Below are 26,029 nucleotides of genomic sequence, written 5' to 3'. Positions count from 1 at the left end.
ACATTGAATCGTAAGCTATGCAACGTCCAATCGGCAGGCATTTCTATCGCGTTGCGCCTTCTTGTTCAGCTGCCTAGCGCACCAATCCCTCAAGATTCCACGGCCTTCAGCACAGCAGTACTCGCGAGCACCATGTTGGTTGTCTCGCAGTCGTTCCCGTCTGTAACACAGTAGGTTAGCCTCGACTTGCACCTAGGATACGATCCGGACCTACCGGAGCCTGAGTACGCTTTGTGCACCTGACTGGTCCCCTTCGATGTGTTCGAACTCGGTGGTTGTTCAGGCGGAAACGGATTCATCATCGACCTCGTCCTTGACGTCGTTGTCGCCGTCGCCATCATCATCCTTTGGCTCTTCTTTGACCTTCGACTCGTCACCCTCTGCCGCCTTTGACTTCTTCTTGGCTGGAGTCTTTGCCTTGTCAGTGCCATTAGCCTTTCGCTTCTTCGGAGTGGCCGGGGCAGCTTCAGCAGTGTCGCTATTGGCGCCGACAGCTAAGCCAGCATCGTTGCAGATGTCTTCGTATGCTTTCTGCCACTCCTTCTTGATAGCTAGGTAGCGACTGCGACTATGCATGACTGGTCAGCGGCGCATTCACGTGGTCCTCAGGGATGACTTGCGTGGTAGAACCAGGCTCTCCGAGCTCTTTGGCGATCGCTGGATGTTCGGCTCCTGGGCGTGTTGAATGACAAGATGAAGGGTGATGGCCTTCTTCTTGTCGTTGGGGAGTGACTTAAAATTTTTGCCGAGCGACATCTTGGGGAAAGGTGTGGAATGGATCGGACGAAGTTTGAATGGTGTGAAGGCGTGCTTAGGATACGTGCGACAGTGGACGAGAATAGCAGGAAGGATGAGAAGAGGAGGCAGAAGATACAGGAGCGAAGAGAGATATTTATGATTGAAGACGACGACCACGAGGCTGCACCATTTGACGCTCGAGTGGATCAATTGCCTTTCGCTTCACTCCCTATTGTGCCGATTTCGATGAGACTGACTTCAAGCAGATTGTCACTAAGCTCTCAGCCATGATCCAAGGCCAACTTTCAACTGTTGACGAAGCTCTCCATGCCCTTATGGGCGGATTTCAGCAAGCCTGTATTCGAATCCATCATCATTGTCTCTGTGTACGGTCTCTAGAAATCTGGAGTTATGGGACTTCCTGGTCAGTCATCGGTCAAGTCGACGAAGTTGTCGGCCTCATGCTTGATAATAACATCCTTCAACTCTTCGTCTTCCTCCTTGGTAATCTGAACATTGACGTCGTCTTCCTCGTCTTCGTCTGGCGCGAACTCTGGGGCTGGCGTTTTGTGACGACCAAGCGACTTCTCGATGCCGGAGGTGCCAGAGGTTTCTCCAGCTGCGTGCGCGTACTTCTTCTTCAGCTTGCGACGGATCTCGGCTAGGTGGTTTTGTCTTCACGAAGTCAGTCTACTTCTCAGTCTACTTCGAGATAGCAGATGTTGGAGGTAAAGGTTACATACGCAGTACTCCTGCCACAGCCGACCAAATCAGCAACATTCTGGTTGGTGGGCTTGAGTTTGCGTTCAAGGAGGAAGACCATCGCCTCGAGGATCTCGACTTTCGACGTCTTCGTTGGCGACATCGTTATGGTGAGCGGGACGTCCAAGGTGCTCGGTGGCTCTTGTGGATAACTTGCAAATACCAGATAGGATGTGGAGGGCGGCGAGGAGAGAATCCCGGACAGTAAGATGCAAGAAGACGAGGTCATGAACCGATCTGAGAACCGGAAGTGCGTTCTCTCTACCATCACTTGACTTCACTACATCCATAGCTCCGCTACCTCCGGCTCATAGCAGGCTGCAATTGCTGCTAGCGCCAACCTTTTCACTGCTCAGTCAGTAAGGCGCGACTTCTAGCACATCCGCACCCATTGATTTAGCTTGGACTGTCACGAGCTGGGCTAACAATGTCATGACAGGCAGGAGATTAAGTGATGCATTTCATTTGTGTTGAGAGGACGCTTATGACCTCGATCTCGGCTAAGGTCCATCAGGAGCTGTCTGTCCATGGTCACGTTGAAGGTGGCTTGCACAGCTACAGCGGTGTCGTGTACTAACGCTTGCTGGCTTCCTCCTATGCTCGTGCTTCCCTAACACCCGGGAGTTGCGAGTGCGTTCTGGAAGTCTATGACGAGAACATAGCCATCCTACTCGCGGTCCTCCTCTGCAGCCTCGCCGTTGACCTCAGCGTAACCACTATCCTCGGCCTTGGCGGGAACGTCGAGCTCACTATCCTCGGCCTTGATGGGAGCATCAAGCTTACCCTTCTTGGCGGCACGACCAGCTTTGTCACCAGCCTTAGGAACACGCTTGCGCTTCGGAGCAGCGGGAGCAGCCTCGGCGTCAGCGGCACCAGGAAGATTGAACTCAGGGAACATGGCATCGAGCTTCTCGGTGACGTGCTTGAAACGAGTGCAGCTAGGTTTCTGTTAGAAGCGTTACAACATTGGGTGTTCTGAAATACTAACGAGGAGGATTGGCTGACGTTGAGAGCGGCGGCCAGGTCTTTGTTGCGCGGCTTGTTCTCAGTGATCTTGATGTAGGCCCAGAGTGTCTTGAGCTCCTCATGGGAGAGTGTGGCGGTGGGGGTAGACATCGTGTGTGGTTGGGTGGTGGTACGTGGAAGAGAACTCAAGTGGATGAAGAGGTTTGTGGTCGGAAGACGAATTCGATGGGAAGAAAGAAAGAAGTAAAGAAGAGAATTTGGCAGTGGAATTTATGATTGATTCGGTTTGCTCTGTGGGGTCCTTCGAGTGACGCTGCTACGAGTCATGGCAGCTACTTCAATATGCTAAGAGCACGTCATCGCTGCTATCCTGTGTGTGACGCACTGGACGAGACTATGGTGAGTGACGCTCAAGCTTCAGGTTCCGCCTTGACGGCCTCCTCGTAACTGATGGCAGCAGCAGTCTTCTCGCTCCGGGCAGCGACATCACTCTCCTCGCCCTCCACAGCGTCCTCCTCGACCTTAGCCTTCTTGGAAGCAGCCTTTCCGGCACTTTTGGGATCGCGCTTGCGCTTGGATTTGGCAGGAGTGGCCGGAGCAGCATCAGGGAGGCCTCCACCAGAGAACTTTCCATCTTCGCCGATTTCGCCAAACTTCTCCTTGCATTTCTCCATGATGACGCTGACGCGGTAGCCACTACATCATGTCAGCAATGTACCCACAGGGAGGACTCTGGCTTACGCAGTGGTGTTCTTGAGATCCATGGCTTTAGCGATGTCGGCCTGACGAGGCTTGCCGGACGAGAGCGAGTACATGGCGTACAGGAGCTTGAGATCGTCGTCTGAGCCGAGAGCGGGGGCCATCTTGGGCAGCGTGGTACTGGAAGTCGGATGGGAGAACAACTTCGAAGACTGTCAAGTGGAAAAGGTGGTTGTAGAAGATGTGCAGTGTTGCAGACTCGAGAGAGGAATTTATAGGCCTGCAGAGGAAGATTGCAAGCAGGCAGCGCAGGCTTGGCGCGGAGCCTTTGCAACTTCACTGTTTGACATTGCCCCTCCTTCTCTGCTTGCTTGTGAGCCGCACTGCAACTGCAGCTGCGTCTCCCAAGAGTCTGAAGCTGGAACTGAGACCAAAATGACCCAAAATGAAGTATTTCAAAGAAAATTTATGCCAAGACGGCAGCCACCCCTAGCGTGACGCCTCGTTGCCTTATTTCCATGTTGAGCTTTTGTGCACCCTCCACCCCTTGAGCACTGCACTGCATTGCAGCCACAGAGTGCTCCAGGTATAGTCAAAGAACTGATTGCTTGTAGCACAAAAGAGATGGAGGTGTTTCAAAGCGACAGTCGGCCATGAGTGCTCCGCTCCCCTTGTCGAAGCGACTTCTTTGTCTACGAATAGATGACATCTACGGTCTGTGCGCATTGTGCCGTACACTCAACTTCAGCAGAGCATATGCTATAACAGTCGTCAGAGGCCGCCTCGGGGCGTTTGATAGGCTGTGTGCACACTCATAATCATCTCGCTGGCAGAGATTGTCTCATTCAAATTTCTATTCTTTTCGTTTCGCGATGCATTTCCCCATTCCTGCCTTCCTTGGCGCACTGCTGCTGGCAGCAAGTGTGTCCGCCGGCCCCTTCCACTACTCAAAGTTTGACAAGTCGATCGACGTACAGTCGACCTCAGAGACTTATACGCGCCCCAGTCCTGCAGTCATAGGCTTTCCTCCCGCCAATACTGACTTCGAAGCAGGTGAGCAAGTATACACCGCAGCCGTCAAGGCTAACTTCAACATGCCGCGTGATGTCGAGGATCAGTCAAGCAACGATCACGGTAAGGCCCGTAGGAAAATACTGCTCGATAAAATTATTCAGTATGTCAAGTCTGGTAAGGGTTCGAAGACGAATGCAGCGATGTATCAGGACGTTGGTGGCGATCCCGGTGATGGCACTTGGGGTTGATTATCGATTGGCATGACGGGTTCTCGCGGCCTCGAATGGCTGTAGCACACTCGACAATCCGTTCTGGTTTTGTTTAACAAGCTTAGTTCTTATCGAGTTCAGATGCTGGACATCGGCTTGAAAATTTGAAGCATATAATAATTGCCCTCGTGGTCGTGGTTGTGTTGGTTGTGCTTGACAATCGCCAGCACACTGCAGACCGCGATAGGCTCCGGAGCACTCATCTCCAGTGACACGACTTTCGTATAAGATAGTTGATCTCAAGCCGCCGATGGCGGCCAATTTTCACAGATCGTGTCACTTGACAGCTTAGCATGCTTGACTCTCGAAAATTAGGAAGTCCTCTCACCTGAGCAGATAGTCAATGCGGGCACGGTCCACACCCTCCAGGGTCTCTCACTTAACTCTCAGACTCATCTGCTTGCTCTGAGATCTCGTGTTGGTGAACAATAAGAGATGTTCCTTCACTGTGATGCCTGCGGCTTGTGACGGTCTCTGAGGCAGTCAGTGAATGTTTGACACAGATCTCTTGCCTATATAGATACCTCTCCTCCAGCGACCATTTCACTCCAATGCTCCATCTGTCCACCAAGTACCTCCGCAGTGATAGTGCTTCCGACTCGATTGAACCAGCCCAAACCTAGACACCAGATTGTCCACTCGCAAGATGAAGACCAACGTCTTCCTTACCCTCCTGTTCGGGGTCCTGGCCTTCGTCGTCGGCATCAAAGCCTCCGACGAGCAGGCCACTTCCTCCAGGAACTCACACGGCACTTCACATGGCTCTTCAATGGAGACTGGAGATTTCCCTGGTAAGACTTCCACCGCTCATTACCCTTCGCACGTTGAGCTCGCTCTAACTCTTGTCAGATCCTCGTCCGACATCCATCAGCTCCCACGGCATTCCACATGGCTCTCCCATCGAGACTGGACTCCCGCGTAAGAACCCACCTTTGTCCATCATTCTGATCATATCGAGCTCACACTGACCGCTGCCAGATCCTCGACCTACCAATCACTCCACCACTAGCACTGGTGTATCATGGGAGGCTTCTCAAGCTTCTGACCCAAACATCCCTCCGTGGACCGCTCCTGCTCCTGAGCCGTTCAGCGCTCCCTTCACCACCCACACTCCTGGCTCGGTCATTCCTACTTTCACCACCCACACCCGGACCCAGACGCGTCCTCATGGCTCTCACAACACCACTCATACCAGTCATACCAGCACCTTCAGCAAGCCCGTCTTTCCCCCTATGCTGCGCGAGGAGGCGAAGAAAGTGCGGTGCTGACGATAAGCTTATGAGTATGACGTCCCGTTGCGAAGGCCACAAATTCTATGCTTGCTGCCCCAAAGGTTATCAAGATCTCTTCGACGAGGACTGTGTCGGCTTGCCCTCTTGCAAGCAGAAGGGCAAGTCTTCCGACAAGGACTGGCGCAAGTGGAAGGGCGTTACTCCCAACGGCTGTGTCAACTGTGCGGACGGTTATTCTGCAACTCCATTCTTCTATGGCGGCTGCATGGCTGATCCTCTGCCGGACGACTTCAAGGTATGTATTGGTGCTTTCCGACTGAATGTCTTGAGATTGCGGTGATAATGTGCTAACATGTCTGTGCTGTAGGACGGGAAGTGCACCGGTCCGACGGGCAATAAGTGCTGAGCGCGGGTCGATCGCGGGCATCAAGACTCGCCATAACACGGCCCGACAACGACGGCCGACGACGGCTCATCACCTGCGCAAGCGGTGTCGCCTTCCCCGTCAGCCATGTTCTTATCATCGGAGAGCACTTGTAGCCCAGGCGACGCATACCACCGGAACGAACCCAATATCGATAGAAAGCAAAAACATACCTTCCAAGAGTGTCAGCCTCACACCGGTATCTGGAGTGGACTGCATGGCGCTCCGCCGCATTTATTAGAGTGAGAGATGGATGATAGATAGATAGGATGACCAACCAAAACAATCATGACCACGTTGCAAAAAAGCTCAATATACCGAGTCGACTTCGCTGTAAGTTTCATTCTAAGGTAGCAAGGTTCAGCGACTAGGGATGCGAGCCGACCTGGGGCTTCTTTCCGTCAACGTACGATTTAGTGATCATGTGCAAGGAAGGAGCAGTAAGAAGAGCAAGAATACAATACCATCTGACGGCGTTGTCGCGCCGCCTAACGGAAGGCGCTCTTGCCAAGCAAGGCGAATTTGATCCTGTAGGCCCAGCGCCGGTAAGTCCACGACATGGCAGGAGCTACAGGAGCCATCAGGAAGAAGCAAGCCCTCTCCAGTATATAAGTTCAGTTGTCATTCATCGAGCTATCCGCGGAGTAGTGGTAGGAGTAGTCCTGGGGTATGGTGCATTCCCATCGCACGAAAACTTCCTTCGTAACGCCAACCAAAACAAAACCATCATTCATTCAAGGCAATCTCTTCCAACACAGATGGTGTATCGAGACCTCGAGTGATCAACTATTTGTCATGATAGACAGTAAACCAGAAAAGATGAGTTTCCGCGTGCGATCTTTCGTGAGCACCTGTCTCGAGAGAAAAGGATATGAGACAATCGATGACGGCAATGACAGCAATGACTTCCGTGAAGAACGACCCGGCGCAAGGAGACCATGGTGGTGCGGATGGTCACATCGCGTCAAACGATCCCTGGCCCAAACATAAATCTCCGTAGGGCAACGCGTTCAGCACGCGTCGCGCTCGAGCCACCTATGTTTTTGCTTTGTCATGACGGATTTAGACGACGACCTTGGGCTTGCGGCCACGCTTGCCATCAGTGCCCTTCATCTCCTTGGTGCCAGCAGCCTTCTTTGCGGGGTTCTTGGTAACCTTCTGCAGACACGAAGTTAGCACTGCATCACGACTCGAGGAATTACTGCGTCATTCGGAGCAGCAGACACGAGCGACGACGAGCGGCCGCTCTGCGCATCGTCGTCTCATCGATCTGATATCACCATAGCCGCCTGACTGTGACACAGCTGGGAAGTGAACTTACGCCCTCGGCCTTCTTGACAGCACCTGCGACTTTATCCTTGACGGAGGTCTTGCGCTTTTGCGTCTTTGGCTTGGTGACACCAGTGGTAGTCTTCTTGGTGGTTGGCGCGCGCTTCTTGCCCACAGTCCTCTTCTGGACCGGGTCGGTGGAGACAGACGTGAAGACGCGGGGCTTGGAATTGCCAGTGGCAGCGCGAGTGGAGGCCATTTCAACGTATGGGTGGTTGGGTGGGTGTTTGAGAATAGTTATTCGAGCTATTGACTAGTGAAGTGTTAGCTAGAGTCAAGGTAGAGCATGCGCGACAGGAAAGAGGATGACGCGGTCCTGGTGCAAGGCGGGGCGCGTCGCCATATAACAGGCGCCAACTTGTGCTAATGGACGCGGAATGATGGTCGAAGAAGATGAGTGCTTTTACACGTGCAGAAGATTGCACACGAGCTGCCTTGTAAGTTTTCATGCGCTGGCGCCGATGTAGTGCTGCCCAACAGACGTGTTGGCGGTGGGCGATGATGACAACAAGGAGATCAGTTCGACGCGATAAGGAGTGCGTACCTAGTGAAGACGAAGTCGCGAAGACTTGTGATTGCGAACACTTGACGATAAGTAAGACGCGACCGAGTTGGCGCAATTGCAAGAATTGGCGACGTGTTCTGGTGGTATGAGAAGTTGAGAGAAGGAGGGAAGGAAGGTCGAGTGAGGTTGTCAAAGCGGAGAAGAAGAGGGAATCCCAGGCGCTCAGACTCTCGGTCGCGCGATCGCCCCTAAATCAAAACACAACAACTCTGAACTCGCCAACTCAGCCACTTTTCTGATTTGCGATTGTCCCTTTCTCAATCTTCGATACATGTTGTCGACGATAGCGTAACCGAATTTATTATTGCAGTGATCGTGGTTCAATTGTCTTCGTCGCATATTCAGTACAAGCTCCCCACGCGAGCAGGCGCTGGATAGCGTCGCAATTACTGAATAGCCGCTCAACGTTGTCGCACCGGAAACGTCGTATTTGTTGGCCGTTGGTAATCAGCACATGCTGAAATATGCGCTTTGCGACTTCTGATCAGTCCCACCAGTCCTTCAGAGGTATCTGTTTATGCTCAGGACCACCAGAGAGTTCCCAGGCATTGCGCACTTCCCATTCAAACTCGGCCAATGCTCGCAACTCGGAACCCATAAACAGCCCTCCGATGAGGCCGTCTATCGTGCCTGCCATGATGCCAAACGTACTTACAATGAGCAGGATGAACGAAACAAAATTCCGGGGTGACCACCAGATTGCGACAAAGGATCCGATAGACACGACGGAGGCGACCACAAAATGCGACAGTCGCCATCGTCGTTGCTTGCGCTCCCGAAGCTTGTACGCTTCGACCATCTTGAGGATTTGTTCATAGAATTCGGTACCGACTTCGACCTTAGTTGGATTCTTGGACAGTGCCTTCTCGAGACTTTCGGTGTCCATCGCGATAACTTCCGTGCTAGCTCGACTTCGAGTGCTTCTCAGGGGACGACTTGCGGTAAGCGTCTCTTCGGGCTGAGGCGCGATCTCTGTGCGCTTCAATACCGCCCGCACGGCCAAGTGATCGCTCAAGGTGCAACGCAAGGTAGGATGCCTTCCTGTCATTGTCACAGATGCCTCGTGAACAGCCCAGCCCGAGTCGAAGCCGTTGAAGAAGATGTAGTCCAGCCGCTTCGCATGTGAATCGGGATCGCCGAGTCCTATCTCACGATCTCTGCCCTTCTCCAGTGCTTTCCGATCCTCCTTGCTCCATCTCCAGGTGTTGACGACAGTGTCGCATGTATGGCCGTGGTAGTGAATACTTTCCTGAACGTCAGGAACTTCCTTCTCGCCCAACTTACGTCTGCGTTCCTGCTCGGGTGGGTCGATGCTTGCACCAATGCTGCTGCCAGGTGTCATGAATCTCCACACATCTCGAACAGCACCTCTATCCTCGATGAGCACATGAGCAAAGCTGAGTGGGATCATGTTAAAATCGCCCAAGCCTAGTACAAGACTGCCTCGATCTGTGGCTGCTCGCATCAGCTTCGCAATCTCCCATGCTTGTGCGGTGCGGTGGCAGATGTAGCTGTCATTCGGTTCTCGTTCGTACGGTGCGTGTAGGTGTGTGTTGAACACTTCGATCGGAGACCCGTCTGGCGGCTGGATCTTCGCACATGCTACACCCTTTCCAACGTACCAGTCGCCTCTGAAGAACGCTGTTGGACGCCCATTGAGTGTATAGCGATGCATGGTAGAGTCGCGAATAGGCCAACGACTAAAGATGGCAAGACCTCCGCCAAAGATACCAGAGTGATAGAACTTGGAGTACGGCAAGACATCTCGGATAGTTGTACTGATCTCTTGATAGTCGGAATAAGTCCAGCATTCTTGTAGCCCAACTATATCCAATGGCGGATCATGTCTGGCAAGCTCTCGTCCAATCTCTGCCATTCGCTCCTTCCTGTATTTGCTGATGTACTTCAGGCCCCAGCAGTTCAACGTCAAGACGTGGAGTGATGACATCGACGCCGGCTTGACAGGCTCAGTCTTGTTGTTGGACATATCTTAGACCGGTTGACGCAACCGGCAGCTTGCCAAGGTGAACAGTGGCGTTAAGCCTGACTGGTAATTGTAGGCAAAGTAAGCGTTCGATTAGAGCTGGCAGCTAGTCTCAGCCGTCTGCATGAATGCATGATCCTCTGCAATCAGTAAACACTGTGCCGAACTGGCACTGTCGTCGATGTAGGAAGAGAAGTCATGATGAAAAGAAAGACCGAAGATCCACAGATGACGCCAAGACTGCTCCACACGCGCCGGTTGACTAGAGTTGCCTCAACGGACCTCGAATAACCCGTACACTATTCGTACTTGAAGGAAGGCCGGGCAACTCGCCTGCCTAATTGGGACTTCAATCTGGCGCGACTTGGCCTGTCAAAACGTTTTTGACAGCAACTGTTGCATGCGTCTGACGCGCGCCAAGATCCTTGCCCTACTGTCTGTACCTGCAGGCGATCTGGATGCCTTGTTCGTCAACACCTAATTGAGTACATGCTCGGGGTCAAATTCGCACGAACCGCGGGAGCTGCGCATATGTGGAATCACCCGGATTCCGCGTCGCAACGATGGCGCACGATATGGACCTGACGGAAGCCGAGCGCTGGCAACGTCAAGTCGCGGAGGGCGAGAAGCCATTCTCAAAAGCGCCCTACCCTACTCCTCCGCCCTTCTGGAAGCACTTTACACGCGCCAATATCGAGCGCTTGAAGAGCGCCCCAGCCGATGAGCCACTGCCTTATGACCTTCTTGTCCTCCGACCGCCGCCTCCACCGCCACCGTCGCACGACAGCTACCTCGCTTTCGACAAGCCGAATCCGATCGATACTACGCCTGAGCTTCCCTCTGCGGACACGCTTCTGTTCGATCCGTCCGATCCTGATCTGAACCATGCGGTAGTTCTTAGCCGGTTGACGAAGTCCCTTCTCCTGAACTTTCTGGAGTTCTCGGCCATCCTTGCAGATGCGCCGACCGAAAGAGACGAGAAGATGGAGGATATCCAGCGCTTGGTCAAGAATATCATCGTGGTAATCAACATGTATCGGCCGCATCAGGCGCGGGAAAGTGTCAAGGAGATGTTGCAGGGGATGCTGGATGATGGGCAGAGGGAGATTGATGAGAGTGATCGGTTGCAAGGGGAGGTGAAGGGGTTCTTGGAGAGCGTGCAGGCGTGGAATGAGGATGCTACAAAGACAGCGAACGCCAACGGGTTGATTCATACGAACGGGCACAACACTCAGAATGGAACTAGCGATGAGGAGAGTGCTGAGGTCACAGAGGCACGCAGACTGTGGAGGATCGTCCACGATGTTGCTGGGGAAGAAGTTTCAACATGATCCTGATCTAGGTCTATCCAATCTTGAAGAGTCTGCTTGATCAGACTTTGATCTCCGTGGCGGTGACGCCCTCCATCTGGTCCTTATATGGTGCGAGCGCTGGCTCCACCACGGCTTCCACGAACTCTTGAACCTGCTGGGGAGCACGGCCGACAAAGTTAGCTGGATTGAGCAGTTTCTCGGGCGTCAAATCGTCCCAGATTGGCTTGAAATAATCGTCTTGCCGTACTCGCTCGACTAGGTCGTTCGGCTTGCCCTCCTGCTTCACGACAGCACCTGCCTCGTGGCTGAGTACTCGAATGGCTTCGTGGGCTTCTTGTCGACTGCCCTCCTTCTCGACCATTGCCATAATCATCGATTCGGTGGCCATGAAGGGCAGCTCGGCCTGCAGCCGCATGTTGATGACTGCAGGATAGACTACCAAGCCGGAGGAGACGTTATCGAGGAGGATGCAGAGGCGTCTGCCAGAAGGAACATTTCCGGAATGTCGATGCGCCGAATGGCCGAGTCGTCTAAGGATCGCTCGAACCATTGATGGGCGTATGTCTGCGCAAATCCTTGGTTCAGTGTCTGCAGCTTGCGGGCGAGGGAGCAGATACGCTCTGACCGCATTGGATTGCGCTTGTATGCCATGGCTGACGAGCCAATCTGGTCTTTCTCAAATGGCTCCTCGAGCTCCTTGAATGTGGCTAAGAGGCGGATTGTGGTGGCGATGTGTTCGCATGTCGTGCCAAACGAGGTGAGGGCGTTAGAGACGTCGACATCAGTTTTGCGGTTATAAGTCTGGATGCTGATGATCGAGTGGTTTTTGAAGCCTGCCTTGGCTGTGACGAGGTCATCGAGCTTCTTGACTTTGTCGTGGTCATCCTTGAAGATCTGCAGGAACGAAGCCTGAGACCCGGTTGTGCCTTTGACACCTCGGAAGACTAGGTCGTCTCGGGCGCGTTCGAGATTGCGGAGGTCCATCAACAAGCTCTCGACCCACTGAGCAGCTCTTCGTCCGACAGTGATAGGTTGTGCTGGCTGACCATGCGTATAGCCCAGGCAAGCGAGCGACCGATGCTCGAGCGAAAAGTCTGAGAGCTTTTTGATGCACTTGGCGAGTTTTGGTAACAGAATGTTCAGCCCGTCTCGTAGGAAGATCAAATCAGCATTGTCGGTAACATAGCAACTCGTGGCACCCCAGTGGATGATCTTCTCAGCGGCCGGCGCCCTCAGACCATAAGCATACACATGCGCCATGACATCGTGTCTTCGCCGCTTCTCCTCTTCCGCCGCAATCGGAAAGTCTTCGTCGGAAAATACCTGGGCGGCCTTCATCTGGGTGATCGCTTCATCCGATATTGCAAGTCCCAGCTCCTGCTCGGCCTCTGCAAGCCAGATCCATAGTTGGCGCCAGGTGGACGCCCTTGTGCGTGGGGAGAAAAGTTTTAGCATTGCTTGGGAGGCATATCGCGATCCCAAGGGATTCTGCCAGACATCGTTGGGGTTGGAGGCCATGTCGTCGGCCTTGTCCGGATCACGCAACCTACACTGTGTTATCCAATCGCAGCTTGCACGGATAGCAGACTTTCCAAGGATGAGGTCGGTATCGATTTGACTCGAAGAAGGTAAAAAAAAGTGCCAGAAGACAAGTGGCTGCCCCACTAATCTTTCAAGTTCTTGGCCTCGAGTGGAGTCACTAGGCCAGCGCCCGCCTGAGCTAGTGTAAGGCACAAGGCAACCGCGAGTGAGACTCGTTCCCGAATTCGAAAGGCGCTCCTGCCTCCGACACTCACTAGCGTCGGTTGCCTACTTCCGCCTGCTCGTACAGACGAAATTGCGTGGCTTCCGAAATCATCATGAGAAACGTCCACAACCACAAATACTGCACACTCCTTCACATAGTCTGATTTCTTTCTTCGTCGACTTCCTTTTGAAACTTTGCATTCAGAGTCCAACTGCTGAAGGCCGCCTGCCGCCAAAACCGAAGCCAATTCGTCCTCAGTCGATTGGACAAGATGGAGCTCCCTCAGATTCCGACAGTCATCGAACAATACCTGTTCGAGATCGAAAAGTGCAAGGACCACGAGGAGATCCAGTCCGCCACGAGACCCTACGTTGTCTACGAGAACAAGCTTCGCGAGATCTTTGCTCAGCAACCTGATCATCCGGCTGTGGCAAAGTCTCACCTTGTAGGACTGTTCCACAAGGACAACCCGACACCAAAAGCTCAGCCTCGCCTACCGGACAAGCAGAGTGATGAGATTCGAGACAAATACCTCTTGCCGATCCCGAACACCGACCGCAAACACCCTGGCGATGCCGCTGTCGTTCAAAGCATTGCTCAATTTAAGACCAATTTCAATGTTTTCAGCGAGTCATCCCTTATCGATCTCGATTGGAGCAATGTCGTGGCTGCAGGCAGTAGCGTCGTGACCGCTTTGCTGCCAGTGCCTTTACCTCACAATGAGTCGAAACGCACCCAGCGTGCATACTATCACCAGACCCTGGCTCCTGCCTCGGATGTCGATCTGTTCATATACGGTCTCAATGAAGAGGAAGCAGTGGAGAAGATCAAGTCCATCGAGCGGGCTGTCCGAGACAGCATCCTGAGCGAAACGACCACGATTCGCACCAAGAATGCCATCACCATTGCATCCGAATATCCGACTCGTCACGTTCAGATCGTCCTTCGACTCTACAAAAGCGTTACAGAAATCTTGACAGGCTTCGATGTTGACTGCTCGGCGGTGGCATACGACGGCACTCAAGTCTGGTGTTCGCCTCGTGCATTGGCTGCTTTCAAGACCCAAATCAACACGGTCGATCTCACTAGACGCTCTCCATCTTACGAGAATCGTCTCTCAAAGTATTCACACCGCGGCTTCGAAGTCTATTGGCCATCTCTCGATCGTTCCAGGGTTGACCCCACAATCTACGAACGCTCCTTCTCTCGCGTCCTTGGTCTAGCCAGACTGCTGGTTCTCGAGAAGCTGCCACATCCAAACGATCGCGACACATATCTTACTCAGCGACGCGCAGAGCGTGGTCGTCCGCCTCTTCCGTGGAATCATCGATTTCGCCACGCCCTTGCTGGCAACGTGAAGGACTCCCAGCCAGATGATGTGGCAGAGTGGGTCGAGGGTGATGAGGTTTCCAACTATCACAGCTTCACGATTCCTTACGGGCCTAAATACTCCGCTAAGCGGATTGAGAAGCTATTGTTCACCAAAGACCTCTTGCTCAATGCGGCGGAATGGAACCGGCCGAAGAAGCGTGAGACTACTTTGCACCGCCATGTACGTATTCCCTGTAGACCTGAGATGGCCGAGACATCGATCTCCTGGCTCTGGCTTTTTCTTGATACACATTCATTCTAACAGTTGCTATAGCCTGCCTTCTTCGGATCGGTCGATGAGGTGATTCACGACTGCTGTGGTTACTGCCCCAAGCCAGAGACAGATGAAGACTTCGCTGCATACGAGGAAGAAAGCAAGACTTTCATCTCTGGGAACATGACATTTCTCAAGGATGACCCAGGACGTCAGGCTGTCGGTAGTTTCCATCCATTGACTGACGAAGACTGGACGGAGCAGGCATACGTAGGTAACACTACGGTCCTTTGTCAAGCTATCGTCGACCACGATCTAGAAACCGTCGAAGACTGGTTCTCCAGCATTCGAAATGATGGCGAGATCGCAGATCCAAATCGCCGAGATCATGCTGGACGGACTCCTCTGCTCCTGGCGACAATGTGCTCTACGCCGGAGATTGTGCGTTATTTGATTGATCATGGCAGTCGAATGGTCTCACGGCTGTATAATGGACTGACAGCTCTTCACGTCGCCGCTTACCGAGGCGAAGTCGAGATGGTGAAAGCGCTGCTCGACCGCAGTGCAGACAACGAGGAAGAAGAAGCTCGCAAGGCGGACTCCCGGAAGGAAGCCAGACGCGCTGCTGCCAGAAGCTCGGATCAACAGGACACGGCTATGACATCTGACGATGCTGACTGGGAGTCCGAAGACGACAGTGGTGATGACGATGTCGATGTTATTACGGAGGGTTCCTTTGTCAAAGTTTCAGACAATGTCGACCATGCAGACGATAGCGAGACGGATCCTGATGTGTTTGATGTGGACGTTCTGGCCTGGGACCAGCCACTGAGTCCACTGCATCTTGCTATCATCAACGGCAGCACTGAGGTAGTGGAGCTTCTCATCAAGACCTACGGCGCCGATGTGTTGCTGCCGTTCACCGTCAAGACATATTGGGGGCAGTCAAACACTATCTTCACGCTAGTCCTTGCTCTACAACAACCCCTTCAGCAGGCTAAGCAGATGCTAGCTACTCTGATGTCAAATGGCGCCATCACGACTCAGGCCGACAGCTCTGGCCAATCTGCATTGCAGTTCGCAATCGCTGATACCAAGTCTCAAATTGTCGAGTTCCTAATGAATCAGACTGCTCCCCAGAGCCTTCCCAGAGCCATCAACAAGGTGACCATGACCGACTCCTCCTGGACGCGAGATGTTTCAACTCCCCTTCTGGTCGCTGTACGAACACGCTCGCCGGAGATTGTGGCAGGAGTGCTCACGCATGGTGCTTCTCCATCTATCACGTACGAGATGTTTGCTCCGGCTTACATTGAGAAGCTCGGGCGTACACAAGAGGTCGACCAGACAAAGAAGGACTATGCAATGTCATGCGAGCAGCCAATCACCATCGCTGTTTACGCCGAAGTTCCCCAGATCGTTCAGCAATTGATTGACGCGGGCGCAGACGTCAATACCCTTACTACAAAAGCACAGAAGTATCTTCTCGCCAACGATCAGTGGTCCTACGAACATCCTCAGAGCCTCCTCGACGTGATTGATGAGAAGCTCCACCATCTTTCGCAGTATCTTGAATCAGGCGCCAGAGACTCAGGGAATCTGCCACCAGCACCACCAAAGCTCGACGAAGACCAAAAATATCTGGAAGCATTCGCGGTCGATTCGTATCAAGCGGCCACGGCGGCTTACAATCTACACGCAGCCAAGCGCGTTATTCGCTTCATGAATAGACAACACGCCGAAGAAGTCAAAAATCCAACAGAGCCCGCCTCAAATCCAAACGGCGAGAACAAGAGAGCTGCCATTCTGGCCATGGTGGAACGCTTTAAGGTTCTGCGTGTGAACATGGTGAAGAGAGGCGCAAAGACGTTCCGCGACTTACATCCAGACGCTCCGGACGAGAAGGATCGGCCGCATTATGGCTATCACCGAGCCGAGACGAAGCAAGCAAACACACCATACGAGACACAATTCAAGTTCGAGTATCTACATCAAGATACCGAGCGGGACAGACTGGTCTCGCTGTTTGAGGCTGCGTGGAGTGGAGACCGACAGCAGCTCAAGCGCTTGACTACTGGCGAGAAAGCACTGCCTGTGACCATCAAAGATATGAATGGCTGGGGTCCGCTATCAATAAGCGTAGCTCGGGGTCACCTTGAACAGGCGGACTTATTACTAGAAATCTGTGCTGCGCAGTATTATCCGGAGGAGGAGACTCGACAGCGAATGCGGCTTCGTGGTGATGAAGGCGAGATCAGCGACTATGATGAGGACGATTGCGAGGACGATATGATTGCTACCGACGATGACAGTGATACCCAATTCCACGATGTCGGACAACACGCAAATGCTGTCAAGTCCAAGGTATCGCCTCTGGAGTACTTGGACTGGCCTGCCCCGGTGTGTTGGTGCTCCATAAAGACCTAAGCCAAGCAGAGAAGATGATGGAACTCACTCGCGGTGGTAAGAACTACTCCGGCGTACGCATCAGCGACAAGTATTCATGGGCTTGGTTCCAGGCCGCTTTGCTGGAAGAACACAAGTGGGGTCGCTCACTTGAACGACTCGCCGTCGTGAAGAACGATATGAAGATGCTCATCTTCGTTCTTGATGCTGGACAGAAGTATTCGGACTTTCAGGTCCAGAGAATGGACGAAGATCAGCCCAGAATCTTCCGCTTCGACTCAGCTGTATTCGATCTTGCGCTGAGGTCGGGCCGAATCGAAATGGTCAGCGAAATCATCCGCCGAACCGGTCATGCGTTCCCACTGCAGAAGCTTGCCAAGCGTACTGGAATCAAACTCGATCAGAAGCCAAGATACTACCAGGGGCTTTCAGTTCGCGGTTCCAAGCGAGAAGATTGGGCAGCCCAGGGCCGTGGAGAACATGGTACCAGCTTGGGCGAGGACGATCTCTCTATCTTGCTGCGAGCGGTACTTTCTGGTAATGTGGAGAGTGCTGAGTACTTCACGTCCGACAGTCCTTTGGAACGCTATGGAGAATTCGCCGAGAACTTCAAGGATGACAAGCGTCTCCAAGTACTTGCCAAGGCGAAAGGCGGCGTTGGAAAAGCTTTGTCGACCTGGTATGGCACGCGATCCGATCTCTTGGTTCACATCGCGGTAATGAGTGGACCTGTCCGGGACGGCACACAGCCTGTCCTTAAGTATGCCCTGAAGACCGCACCTCAACTCCTCGACAACAAGAGCGCGTCAGGAGATACGCCTCTGCTGCTAGCTGTACAGCTGCAGAGAGTAGAGGCCACGAAGATGCTATTGGCAGCGGGAGCGGATCAGACGGCGCGCAACGCCAAAGGGGAGAATGCCATGCACATTGCCCTCTCTACCTGGAACCCGAGTCCCATACTCGAGCTATTTGACCCAAAGCTCATTCGTGGCATGCTGATGGAAAGAGCGGCATCGAGCGAGGCCTCAATGACTCCGCTAGCTCGAGCTGTGTCTGACACGGATTACGAGGTTTTCGTCTACAAGTGCGAGCTCGCATTCTCCTACAGCAAAGGAGAAGACTTAATGGTCCCCAACGGCGCAGGCGACTATCTCATCCATGACCTGGTGCGTGCTGGCAAGGAGACACATGTGAAGTATCTCATCGACTACCGGCCCGATCTGTTGTACATCGAGAACGCCACCGGGATGCTGCCAATCGACATAGCTGTCACGCGGTATCTTCGCCATGTCACCGAATGCCCTCCGAAGGCCTCCCCAGATTGGGGCTGGCCGGGTCAAGGCAACGATCACGCCAACGATATACTCCGTCGTTCAGACGTCGCATTCGAGGACAAGGCGGCAAAGACCGACCCGACAACCGTCGCGCAACGTGTCATCGACGAACTTCTCGACCTTGACGCCGCTGACCAGGATCGTCCCGGACCTTGGCGTATGCAGCGTCTTCTTCTCAAGCTCGCGAAAAAGTATCCCGGCAAGCGCAAGCTGGTGAGCGTGTTCGATGCCAACGAGGTGGCGAAACGTCTTGCCGCGAAACAACAGGAGAAGAATGCGGAGGCCCGGCGCCAGGAGCGATTTGGATTGCATGCCAAGGGTGCGTGGAGACGGGAGATGTACGATGGCGGACCGGCATCAGATAATGGTGACGAACGCAAAGATGAGGTGGATATGTGGATGCGAGATGCAACGGAGAAGCGAAAGTATGACTGGGAGAAACTGCTGGCGGAGATGCATCGCTCGGAAGAGGGTAAGGTGGCAGCAGACAATGCTGAGGCCATGGAAGTTGACTAAGGTGAGAGCAAGCGCCGGGCGCCCTGCATGAGAATCTCTGCAGCGCCCTCCCTGGTTGGGATTTATCAACACATCGTTCCCACTGCTTTGACGCTCAAGTGAGGCCCGTCTCAAGCCAGCAACTTGATTCCAGAGAGACTGAGAGGCCGTTAGCACCCTCCTGGCATGTGAATACACGATGAGCAGCTAAATACCTGGTCACGAAAAACGCTCAATGCTTGTGTTCCCAGCCTGGGTGTGCTATCGTCAGTATCACGCCCAGCCATAGACAGTAGTTTACGAAATGCGCAGCTACTCGGAGTCGAAGACCCGCTTGCATCCTCAGAACCACGCACAACATGGATCTGTACTCCCCTGAGCCTCTGGCTCTCATTCTAGGAGCATTCTGGGGCGCTCAGAAGTGCCACGATTACCGAAACGCGGTTTGAAGCGACCAAGGAAGCATTCCCAAATAGGAAGTCATATATCCCACATCCGGACTTCTATCGGTCTGTTGAGACGTTATGAAAGACACTTCGCTTTCTGTACGCTGCAATTTCGCCGCCCCGAGATCAAATACATTTGCGATGCCACGCATGCGCTACGGCCCCGCTTTTGACATGGGGGACACTTGGGGCAGTCGATTTTGAGCTCGGGCGGGAGGGTCGAAGTTTTGTATGGTGAAGAGTGTCTCAAATCACGTGATTAGAAGATTGCGAAATTGGAGTCGTCGAACACTGGATTGATTTTGGCGAAGTCCTCAAGGTCACAAATGCTTCGCTGAACAGCATCAACATCCGTCACCACGACTTCGGCAGTCACTGATGCACAAAATCATCCACTGGATGCCTCGTCCTGGGTCGAGCGTTGAGCTAAGATTCCGGGTGTAGCTACCACGTTGATTGCATAATCAGGCAACCGATAGGACCACAACGTCGGAACCCGCATTGAACTTACAAACCAATGCTATACGCGCTTCTGTGGGATAGACCCTCGTGAATGGTTTGCTACTGCACCTCAGCTGTTGAGCATACCCAAACTAGTCCCAAGCCCTCACCACAGCCACTTCTGCTTGCCTACTAGAGCCATGCCGCCAGCCACGGAGTCTTCCATAGCCTACACGGAGTACGGCCAACCAGAAGGCTTTCCGGTGCTCATAGTCCATGGCTGGAGCGTCAGCAGCGTCACCGAAGCCCACGCCTTCGAGCCCATATTTACCTCTCTGGAGACGGGGGCGCCGTTTCGGCAGCAGCATCAGTATCAGTATCGGCGCATCTACCCGGATCTCCCCGGCCACGGAGCCACACCCTCAAAGGGCATCCAGAATCTCGACGACATCTACGCTCACCTCACTTCTTTCACCGAGACACATCTCTCTGGCAAGCGCTTCCTCCTGGTCGGCTCCTCCTGTGGCGCTTATCTCGCGCGTGCCGTTGCACTGAAGTATGGCTCGCAGATTGACGGACTGGTGCTGCGTGTGCCGATGGTTGAGCCATTCAATCGGGACCTCGATCCATTCAAGCCAATCGTAGAGAATACAGAAGTTATTTCAGGCCTTTCCGACGCAGACAAGAAGGTCTTCGGCAATCAAGCATTGGTGCAAACGCCCGAGTATATACAAGCTTTGAAAGCTACATACGACAATGCGGTACCAGAGGTGGCGGAGGGCGATGCCGCGGTGCTTGGACCTATACGGTCTGATCCAAGCAAGTACAAGCTGTCATGCTTGGAAGGGTTGGATGCTGGTGACGCCAAACGGGTTGAGCTTGATGCGCCAACACTTATTGTTTGCGGCCGGCAGGACGGGGTCGTGGGCTACCGAGATAGTTTGCGTTTGTTGGAGCTATATCCGCGGTCTACGTTTGCGGTGGTAGACAGAGCGGACCACGCCATGCCAGTGGACGATCAAAACGATCTCTTTGGTGCACTGATTAGAGACTGGTTGACAAGAGCCGAGGAGTGGCGAGCACATAGAGTGGCTTGATTTCGAGATCTGAAATACCGTCGGAGCTGATCATAGACGACGGTTGCCTTGAAGCAGCAATTGTTAAACTTTCGTCTGACCGTCAGGTCATGGCACGGTCCCAACGATGGTCCCCACGAATCCAGTCATGCTTCCTGTAGACGAGACAGGCCCAGTCACAGGCCCCGCGGCACTAAATGTGGGGACCACCAGAACCTGGTCACCCTCACGAACGCACTCGACGGTATTAGCGAAGCGCACGGTGATGTTGACAGAACGCTGGCCGACGTCTTCCTCTCGATCCTGATCACCATCGAATGCAAAGACTTCTGCAAGCGAAGCCCCTTGATTTTCGCTGTCCTCGACAAGCTCTAGCGCTACAACCTTGATTGCAGCGCGAGCGCTATTGAAGTAGACTGTTGCATGGCCACCGAGTATCAGTGGAGGCGATGCGACCAAGAAGTCATTCGCGGGAAACGAAGCCACAAAGCCCTGTCTGACGTTGGCAGAAAGATCTTCCGAGCTCAATACCATGCCTTTGCGAGCCCGAGTCAAGCTTCCATGGCCAAATGCTTCCACACCGATTGTGCCAACATCGCCTACTGATAGTTGGCGGACAGGCAATCTGAGATTGCGGAGGGAAACAACCCGCACTCGTACGAACGCGTGCGATGGAGTTCGATCCTGGTCATTTGCCCTAAACGGCATATGGTCTGCGGAGAATGAAGGTCGACGCAGATCTTGAGCACTCAGCGACTTGGAGCGCGGGGCCGTGACTTTGGTCGTCAGCTCATTCGAGAAAGGTCCGAGAAACATGCTATCATCAACTGTGATGCTTTGGCGATCAACACGCCCACACAGTACGACACCACTTGGAAACTCAGCTCTAGCTTCATGTTCCGCATTGTATATTCGTACAGGGGGGATACTAAACACCTCATCGACCTGGAACTGCTTGGTCTCACCCCAACGATCGCTCATTGGGGCCACATCCTTTGACCTTATAGGCAGTCGACTTAGCAGCCGATGTAGCTTACCTATACCAGAACCGGATACAGTGCTTGTCATGACAATAGGGACAGATAGTGTTTCATCAGTTTCTGCTTGCAGCGAAGTTACGACGCTGTCCACTTCTGTACTCTCGTCCGTCGTGACGTGTTGGGTGTCCAGGAGAGGCTCGGTCGAGTCCAGGGAGAATGTCGATGTAGGCATGGGGCCAACACTTAGCAGTACCGGCTTCTTACCTGCGCCCTTTAAGCAGGTCAAGATCCTGGCAAGAATGGTGCGCAGTCTAGTCTTGGTAGCCAAGTCCATTTTCGTGATGACTACCACGATGCTGAGGCCGAGCTTGAGACACAAGTCAAGATGTGCGAGCGACGAGTCAGCGAAGGTTTCATTGACCAACGGCTGTGGGGTCGTGCCAACGTCAACGTCGTCTGCTGCAATACACACGCAGGTCCAGTCCGGCTTCCATGAGATCAGAGCTCGGTAGGTAGACTTACCGAATCTTGCCAATCCCGGCGAGTCTAAGGCGAAGCAAAGACGGTCAGCCAGGCCATGGATATCCGTCCAAGTCGACACATCCCCGGAGGAATAGTTCACGACAAAGTCAGGTGCGTCACCGGTTTTGTACCCGAGGAGTTCGTGTGCCACAGAACTGGTGATCCCGGAACTGATCTCGTGTCGATGCTTCAAGAGCGACAATCGACTCTTACCGCGACCATTATCAAGAGAAGAAGTCGTCAATGTACCAAGCAATGAAGATTTGCCTGCCGCGGATGACCCTGTGAGGACCACACGTAATTGCTCCGTCGCCGAGACTGGCCGCGCAGCCTCTGACGAATGTTGCGAAGTCTGTGCCTGGTCTCCTATTACGCCCTTCGCTGGAGAGCTGCGACTGTCTGGTTGAACAAGGACTTCGGCGGCGTATAGCGTTGCTTCGTGCTGCACAGGGTCTTGCTCATCGGAAGTGGTCGACCAGACGCAGTCGCCAACAACAACTTTCCGGAGTATGTCGACAACACATCCCAGACTAGCTGCCATGGCGCGCAAATTATTCAAGCTCTCCTCCAACTCATCCTCTATAAGACCGACCAAGGTGCCATCATCCGCAACGCCGATCTCGTATAGAGCCCCTTGGCTCTCCTCGAGACCCGGCAAAAGCCTTGCTGGGCGGTCAGGAACGCCCAGGCGAGGCGTTGCTTCCGGGAGCAACGGAAGGACCAATTCAGCGTTAGAAGAGGAATGGAAAGGCGAGGACTGTTGAAGCCTCCAAAGTAGCTGAGTGGTCAGCTGCTGTAGTCGTGCTTGTCTCGTCTGTGGCGATGGTTGGTATGATGCCCGCCGCAAAAATGTGTCGCTGACTGATCTTCCGCTGGTGGACAGGGCAGCGATGGGAGCGGGACGTAGTGGTAGCGGTGCAGTACTGCCAACCGAGGCCGTGGACGTAGACACAAAGTGCCGCCTGGGGCGGAGCAGGAGGTGCAATTTGTATTCGCACGGTCCATCTTGCTTCTCGGGCTCGAGTCTACTCCTCCCATCGGCATTCGCGCCTGGAACATTACCAAGATGTAGTGAGTGTTGGGTTTGTGGAGTCGATGTCCCAGGAGTCGACCATGGACTCTGGATCCGAGGTAGCTCGTCCTGGAACGTAAAGATGGAGGACATGGTGTTTTGTGCTGCTTATGAAGCGAGTGATTAGGATCTCTATGGGCTGCGCGGTTTTACCGCTTTAATATCTGTAACGTTCGTAAAGGTAACTTCATCAGACAGTTGAGGGTCTGCATTTGGCTCGACATTTCTGGATCAGCGGAGAGACACATTGTGACCGATAGTTGAATGGTTATCGACAACTATTCGATACGAAGCCTTACAGCTTAGGAGACGCAGACATCATGGGGCAAGGGTATTCGACGGATGGTGAACAGAAGGCAAGAGTCATTAAACAGTCAGTGATTCATTTACCGTACAGCTTCGAGAATTGGAGAGGACGTCCGCCCCCACAAGGTCTTGGCGCTGGTGAGTGGCGTCGACGTTGGCTGCGCCACAGTAAGATCCGACTGTTGATAACACTCACATTCTGCCTTGCTCGTCGTTGATGACCATCTGCGTCTGCAAGCCGTCTGCCTCGCTGCATTGTAGGGTCTAGAGCTGCGCGTTATACATATGAATCTGCGTCAAGTTCGTTGTTATTGGGACACGTGTGTCTGAGGTCCTAATTTCATCGTCGATAGTGGAAAAAAGACCGCATCCACATTGCCAGAGAGCGGCTCGCGAAGGTCTGCAAACCAGAGACACGCGATCTATGACACTGGGCGCCTCTGCGAGACCACTTTCACATTCATGCGACATCTCACCGCGAGACGGCCTTGACGGCTTATGTTTCCGTCTTGGAGACGACATGTGCGTATGATGGATACAATCTGACATCATGCGCGATAAGTCGAGCAGAAAAACAAAATGTAAGTAGGATAAGTACATACATGTGCCGAGAATCGGCGAGCTCGTCTATTGCAATCTCAGTCACGTTACAGGCCCCTAGTGCAAGATGCCTGTTCAAAGTGTGATACCGCTCAAATGCTACTGCAACAACTACCCTTGGGGGAACCAGGCAGCCGCCTCACTAGCCGCCAGGATGTGCAAGGCGCACAATCCGGATTTCACAATCGAGGCCGACAAATGTTACGCGGAAATGTGGATGGCAACGTATCCAGAACTCCCATCATACGCCCTTGACTCTGGTGAAGATTTGCAACAAATTCTCAACAATAACAAGGAGAAGCTAATTGGCAAGACGGTACTGTCCAAGTTTGGCGCGGACTTGCCATTTCTACCGAAGATACTGTCTATCGCCAAAGCCTTGCCTCTGCAGATTCATCCCAACATCGAGCTGTCGAAGAAGCTGCACGAGGAGGACCCTGAGAACTTCACGGATACCAACCACAAACCCGAGATTGCTGTTGCTCTGAGCAAGTTTGAGGTCTTCGTTGGCTTCAAGCCCAAGGAAGACATCCAAAAGCTGATGGAGTTAGACTCGCTCAAGCAATTCCTGCCCTCCGGCGATGCTGGTGGCGAGCCAACGAACGAGACGCTCAAAAAGGTCTGCGCCAATATGCTCAAGGCTTCAGAGGACACAGTCAAGGAAGTCGAGGATGCACTCGCCAAGCTCACCAAAGAGCAGCTGGGCCAAAATCAGAGCTACATTCTGGACCTGCTACCTCGTCTACAAGCACAATATACCAAAGCTGACCCAGGTACTCTAGTAGCACTGATTCTCATGAATTTCCTCACGCTTTCCGCTGGCGAAGCTCTCTATGTTCCCGCAGACGGGATACACGCCTACCTCTCAGGAGACATCGTAGAATGCATGGCGCGGTCAAACAATGTCCTCAACACAGGCTTCTGCCCACCAGCCGAGCGAAATTCTATCGACCTGTTCACCAAAGTATTGACGTTCAAGGTACACGATCCCAAAGAGCCCATATTGCAGCGATTGGACAGCGAGAAGAGCTCAAGTGGCAGGACGGCCGCATTCAAGCCGCCGATGAGTGAGTTCAATATGTTGGTCACGGAATTGCAGAAAGGCGAGCAAGAAACAGTAAAGCCAGTTAACGGACCAGGCATCATGTTTGTGACGCGAGGGGCGGGAGATATGAGGGCGGGAGGCGACGCATTCCAGCCCAAAGAAGGCAGCATCTACTTCGTTGGGCAGGGCGTGGACGTCGAGCTCAATGCGAGCAGTGATGATGGTCTGACCGTGTATCGGGCTTACGCCGAGTAGTATGAACGGCATACTGGACCCAGCAACATCTCTGGTGCTACAGGACAATTTCAAGGTCCTTCAGTCTTCATGCTTGGTCGAATCTCAAGCACAAGGCTGAAGAGTCCGGGGAGTTCAGCGGCCAGTCGAGTTTAGATTTGGTGACTTCAAATTGACAACTTGATCAACCGCCACACAACACCGCTTCGGATGACATCTGAAGGTCTCCAGCCGATGAACCGAAGACATTGTGTACGTCGAAGCTCAAGCAAATGTTGGACTGGGTTTATTGGTCTCACAAGAAGCCTCATTCGCTCATCGCCGGCGATCAGACTCAGTAATCTGGCAACACCGGGAGGCAATTGTCGGCTGCGAAAAGAACTGGCACGTAGAGTCGTAGCTATTTCCAAGTCCAGATCGAGACATTCCAGACTCGGTAGTGGGT

The 26,029-nt window shown here is 53.3% G+C and overlaps 15 protein-coding genes across 15 annotated transcripts; 6 read left to right on the top strand and 9 right to left on the bottom strand.

The window, feature by feature from the left end:
* Positions 1–279: 279 nt before the first annotated feature.
* Positions 280–756, bottom strand: AB675_5074 (uncharacterized protein; the record flags this gene model as incomplete). Its single annotated transcript, XM_018145257.1, has 2 exons — positions 280–568; positions 617–756. The coding sequence occupies 2 exons, from the start codon at positions 754–756 to the stop codon at positions 280–282; spliced, it is 429 nt and encodes a 142-aa protein (XP_017999212.1).
* A 407-nt stretch (positions 757–1,163) lies between these two features.
* Positions 1,164–1,603, bottom strand: AB675_5073 (uncharacterized protein; the record flags this gene model as incomplete). Its single annotated transcript, XM_018145256.1, has 2 exons — positions 1,164–1,413; positions 1,482–1,603. 2 exons carry the CDS (start codon positions 1,601–1,603, stop codon positions 1,164–1,166), a joined length of 372 nt encoding a protein of 123 aa, XP_017999412.1.
* Positions 1,604–2,167: 564 nt separating this feature from the next.
* Positions 2,168–2,616, bottom strand: AB675_5072 (uncharacterized protein; the record flags this gene model as incomplete). Its single annotated transcript, XM_018145255.1, has 2 exons — positions 2,168–2,438; positions 2,489–2,616. 2 exons carry the CDS (start codon positions 2,614–2,616, stop codon positions 2,168–2,170), a joined length of 399 nt encoding a protein of 132 aa, XP_017999291.1.
* A 260-nt stretch (positions 2,617–2,876) lies between these two features.
* AB675_5071 (uncharacterized protein) lies at positions 2,877–3,329 on the bottom strand (the record flags this gene model as incomplete). Its single annotated transcript, XM_018145254.1, has 2 exons — positions 2,877–3,162; positions 3,208–3,329. The coding sequence occupies 2 exons, from the start codon at positions 3,327–3,329 to the stop codon at positions 2,877–2,879; spliced, it is 408 nt and encodes a 135-aa protein (XP_017999177.1).
* Positions 3,330–4,037: 708 nt separating this feature from the next.
* Positions 4,038–4,427, top strand: AB675_5070 (uncharacterized protein; the record flags this gene model as incomplete). Its single annotated transcript, XM_018145253.1, has 1 exon — positions 4,038–4,427. The coding sequence occupies one exon, from the start codon at positions 4,038–4,040 to the stop codon at positions 4,425–4,427; it is 390 nt and encodes a 129-aa protein (XP_017999366.1).
* Positions 4,428–5,094: 667 nt separating this feature from the next.
* AB675_5069 (uncharacterized protein) lies at positions 5,095–6,086 on the top strand (the record flags this gene model as incomplete). The annotated part of the gene is made up of 4 exons (XM_018145251.1): positions 5,095–5,239; positions 5,320–5,366; positions 5,427–5,975; positions 6,048–6,086. 4 exons carry the CDS (start codon positions 5,095–5,097, stop codon positions 6,084–6,086), a joined length of 780 nt encoding a protein of 259 aa, XP_017999182.1.
* Positions 6,087–7,166: 1,080 nt separating this feature from the next.
* Positions 7,167–7,632, bottom strand: AB675_5068 (uncharacterized protein; the record flags this gene model as incomplete). Its single annotated transcript, XM_018145250.1, has 2 exons — positions 7,167–7,262; positions 7,426–7,632. 2 exons carry the CDS (start codon positions 7,630–7,632, stop codon positions 7,167–7,169), a joined length of 303 nt encoding a protein of 100 aa, XP_017999303.1.
* Positions 7,633–8,482: 850 nt separating this feature from the next.
* AB675_5067 (Inositol phosphosphingolipids phospholipase C) lies at positions 8,483–9,985 on the bottom strand (the record flags this gene model as incomplete). The annotated part of the gene is made up of 1 exon (XM_018145249.1): positions 8,483–9,985. The coding sequence occupies one exon, from the start codon at positions 9,983–9,985 to the stop codon at positions 8,483–8,485; it is 1,503 nt and encodes a 500-aa protein (XP_017999419.1).
* Positions 9,986–10,545: 560 nt separating this feature from the next.
* On the top strand, positions 10,546–11,313 carry AB675_5066 (Mediator of RNA polymerase II transcription subunit 7; the record flags this gene model as incomplete). Its single annotated transcript, XM_018145248.1, has 1 exon — positions 10,546–11,313. The coding sequence occupies one exon, from the start codon at positions 10,546–10,548 to the stop codon at positions 11,311–11,313; it is 768 nt and encodes a 255-aa protein (XP_017999479.1).
* A 40-nt stretch (positions 11,314–11,353) lies between these two features.
* On the bottom strand, positions 11,354–11,710 carry AB675_5065 (Adenylosuccinate lyase; the record flags this gene model as incomplete). The annotated part of the gene is made up of 1 exon (XM_018145247.1): positions 11,354–11,710. The coding sequence occupies one exon, from the start codon at positions 11,708–11,710 to the stop codon at positions 11,354–11,356; it is 357 nt and encodes a 118-aa protein (XP_017999339.1).
* A 20-nt stretch (positions 11,711–11,730) lies between these two features.
* On the bottom strand, positions 11,731–12,813 carry AB675_5064 (Adenylosuccinate lyase; the record flags this gene model as incomplete). Its single annotated transcript, XM_018145246.1, has 1 exon — positions 11,731–12,813. One exon carries the CDS (start codon positions 12,811–12,813, stop codon positions 11,731–11,733), a length of 1,083 nt encoding a protein of 360 aa, XP_017999458.1.
* Positions 12,814–13,313: 500 nt separating this feature from the next.
* On the top strand, positions 13,314–18,883 carry AB675_5063 (uncharacterized protein; the record flags this gene model as incomplete). Its single annotated transcript, XM_018145245.1, has 3 exons — positions 13,314–14,594; positions 14,688–17,005; positions 17,056–18,883. 3 exons carry the CDS (start codon positions 13,314–13,316, stop codon positions 18,881–18,883), a joined length of 5,427 nt encoding a protein of 1,808 aa, XP_017999257.1.
* A 1,066-nt stretch (positions 18,884–19,949) lies between these two features.
* AB675_5062 (uncharacterized protein) lies at positions 19,950–20,846 on the top strand (the record flags this gene model as incomplete). The annotated part of the gene is made up of 1 exon (XM_018145244.1): positions 19,950–20,846. One exon carries the CDS (start codon positions 19,950–19,952, stop codon positions 20,844–20,846), a length of 897 nt encoding a protein of 298 aa, XP_017999376.1.
* Positions 20,847–20,933: 87 nt separating this feature from the next.
* AB675_5061 (GTP-binding protein 2) lies at positions 20,934–23,492 on the bottom strand (the record flags this gene model as incomplete). Its single annotated transcript, XM_018145243.1, has 1 exon — positions 20,934–23,492. One exon carries the CDS (start codon positions 23,490–23,492, stop codon positions 20,934–20,936), a length of 2,559 nt encoding a protein of 852 aa, XP_017999184.1.
* An 880-nt stretch (positions 23,493–24,372) lies between these two features.
* On the top strand, positions 24,373–25,605 carry AB675_5060 (Mannose-6-phosphate isomerase; the record flags this gene model as incomplete). Its single annotated transcript, XM_018145242.1, has 1 exon — positions 24,373–25,605. One exon carries the CDS (start codon positions 24,373–24,375, stop codon positions 25,603–25,605), a length of 1,233 nt encoding a protein of 410 aa, XP_017999305.1.
* Positions 25,606–26,029: the final 424 nt, after the last annotated feature.

Source organism: Cyphellophora attinorum (assembly GCF_001299255.1).
Source record: "Cyphellophora attinorum strain CBS 131958 chromosome Unknown Contig15, whole genome shotgun sequence".
In the NCBI taxonomy this organism is placed as follows: Eukaryota; Fungi; Ascomycota; class Eurotiomycetes; order Chaetothyriales; family Cyphellophoraceae; genus Cyphellophora; species Cyphellophora attinorum.
Note: the sequence above shows the minus strand (reverse complement) of the source record. Positions and strands in the feature narration are given on the sequence as shown.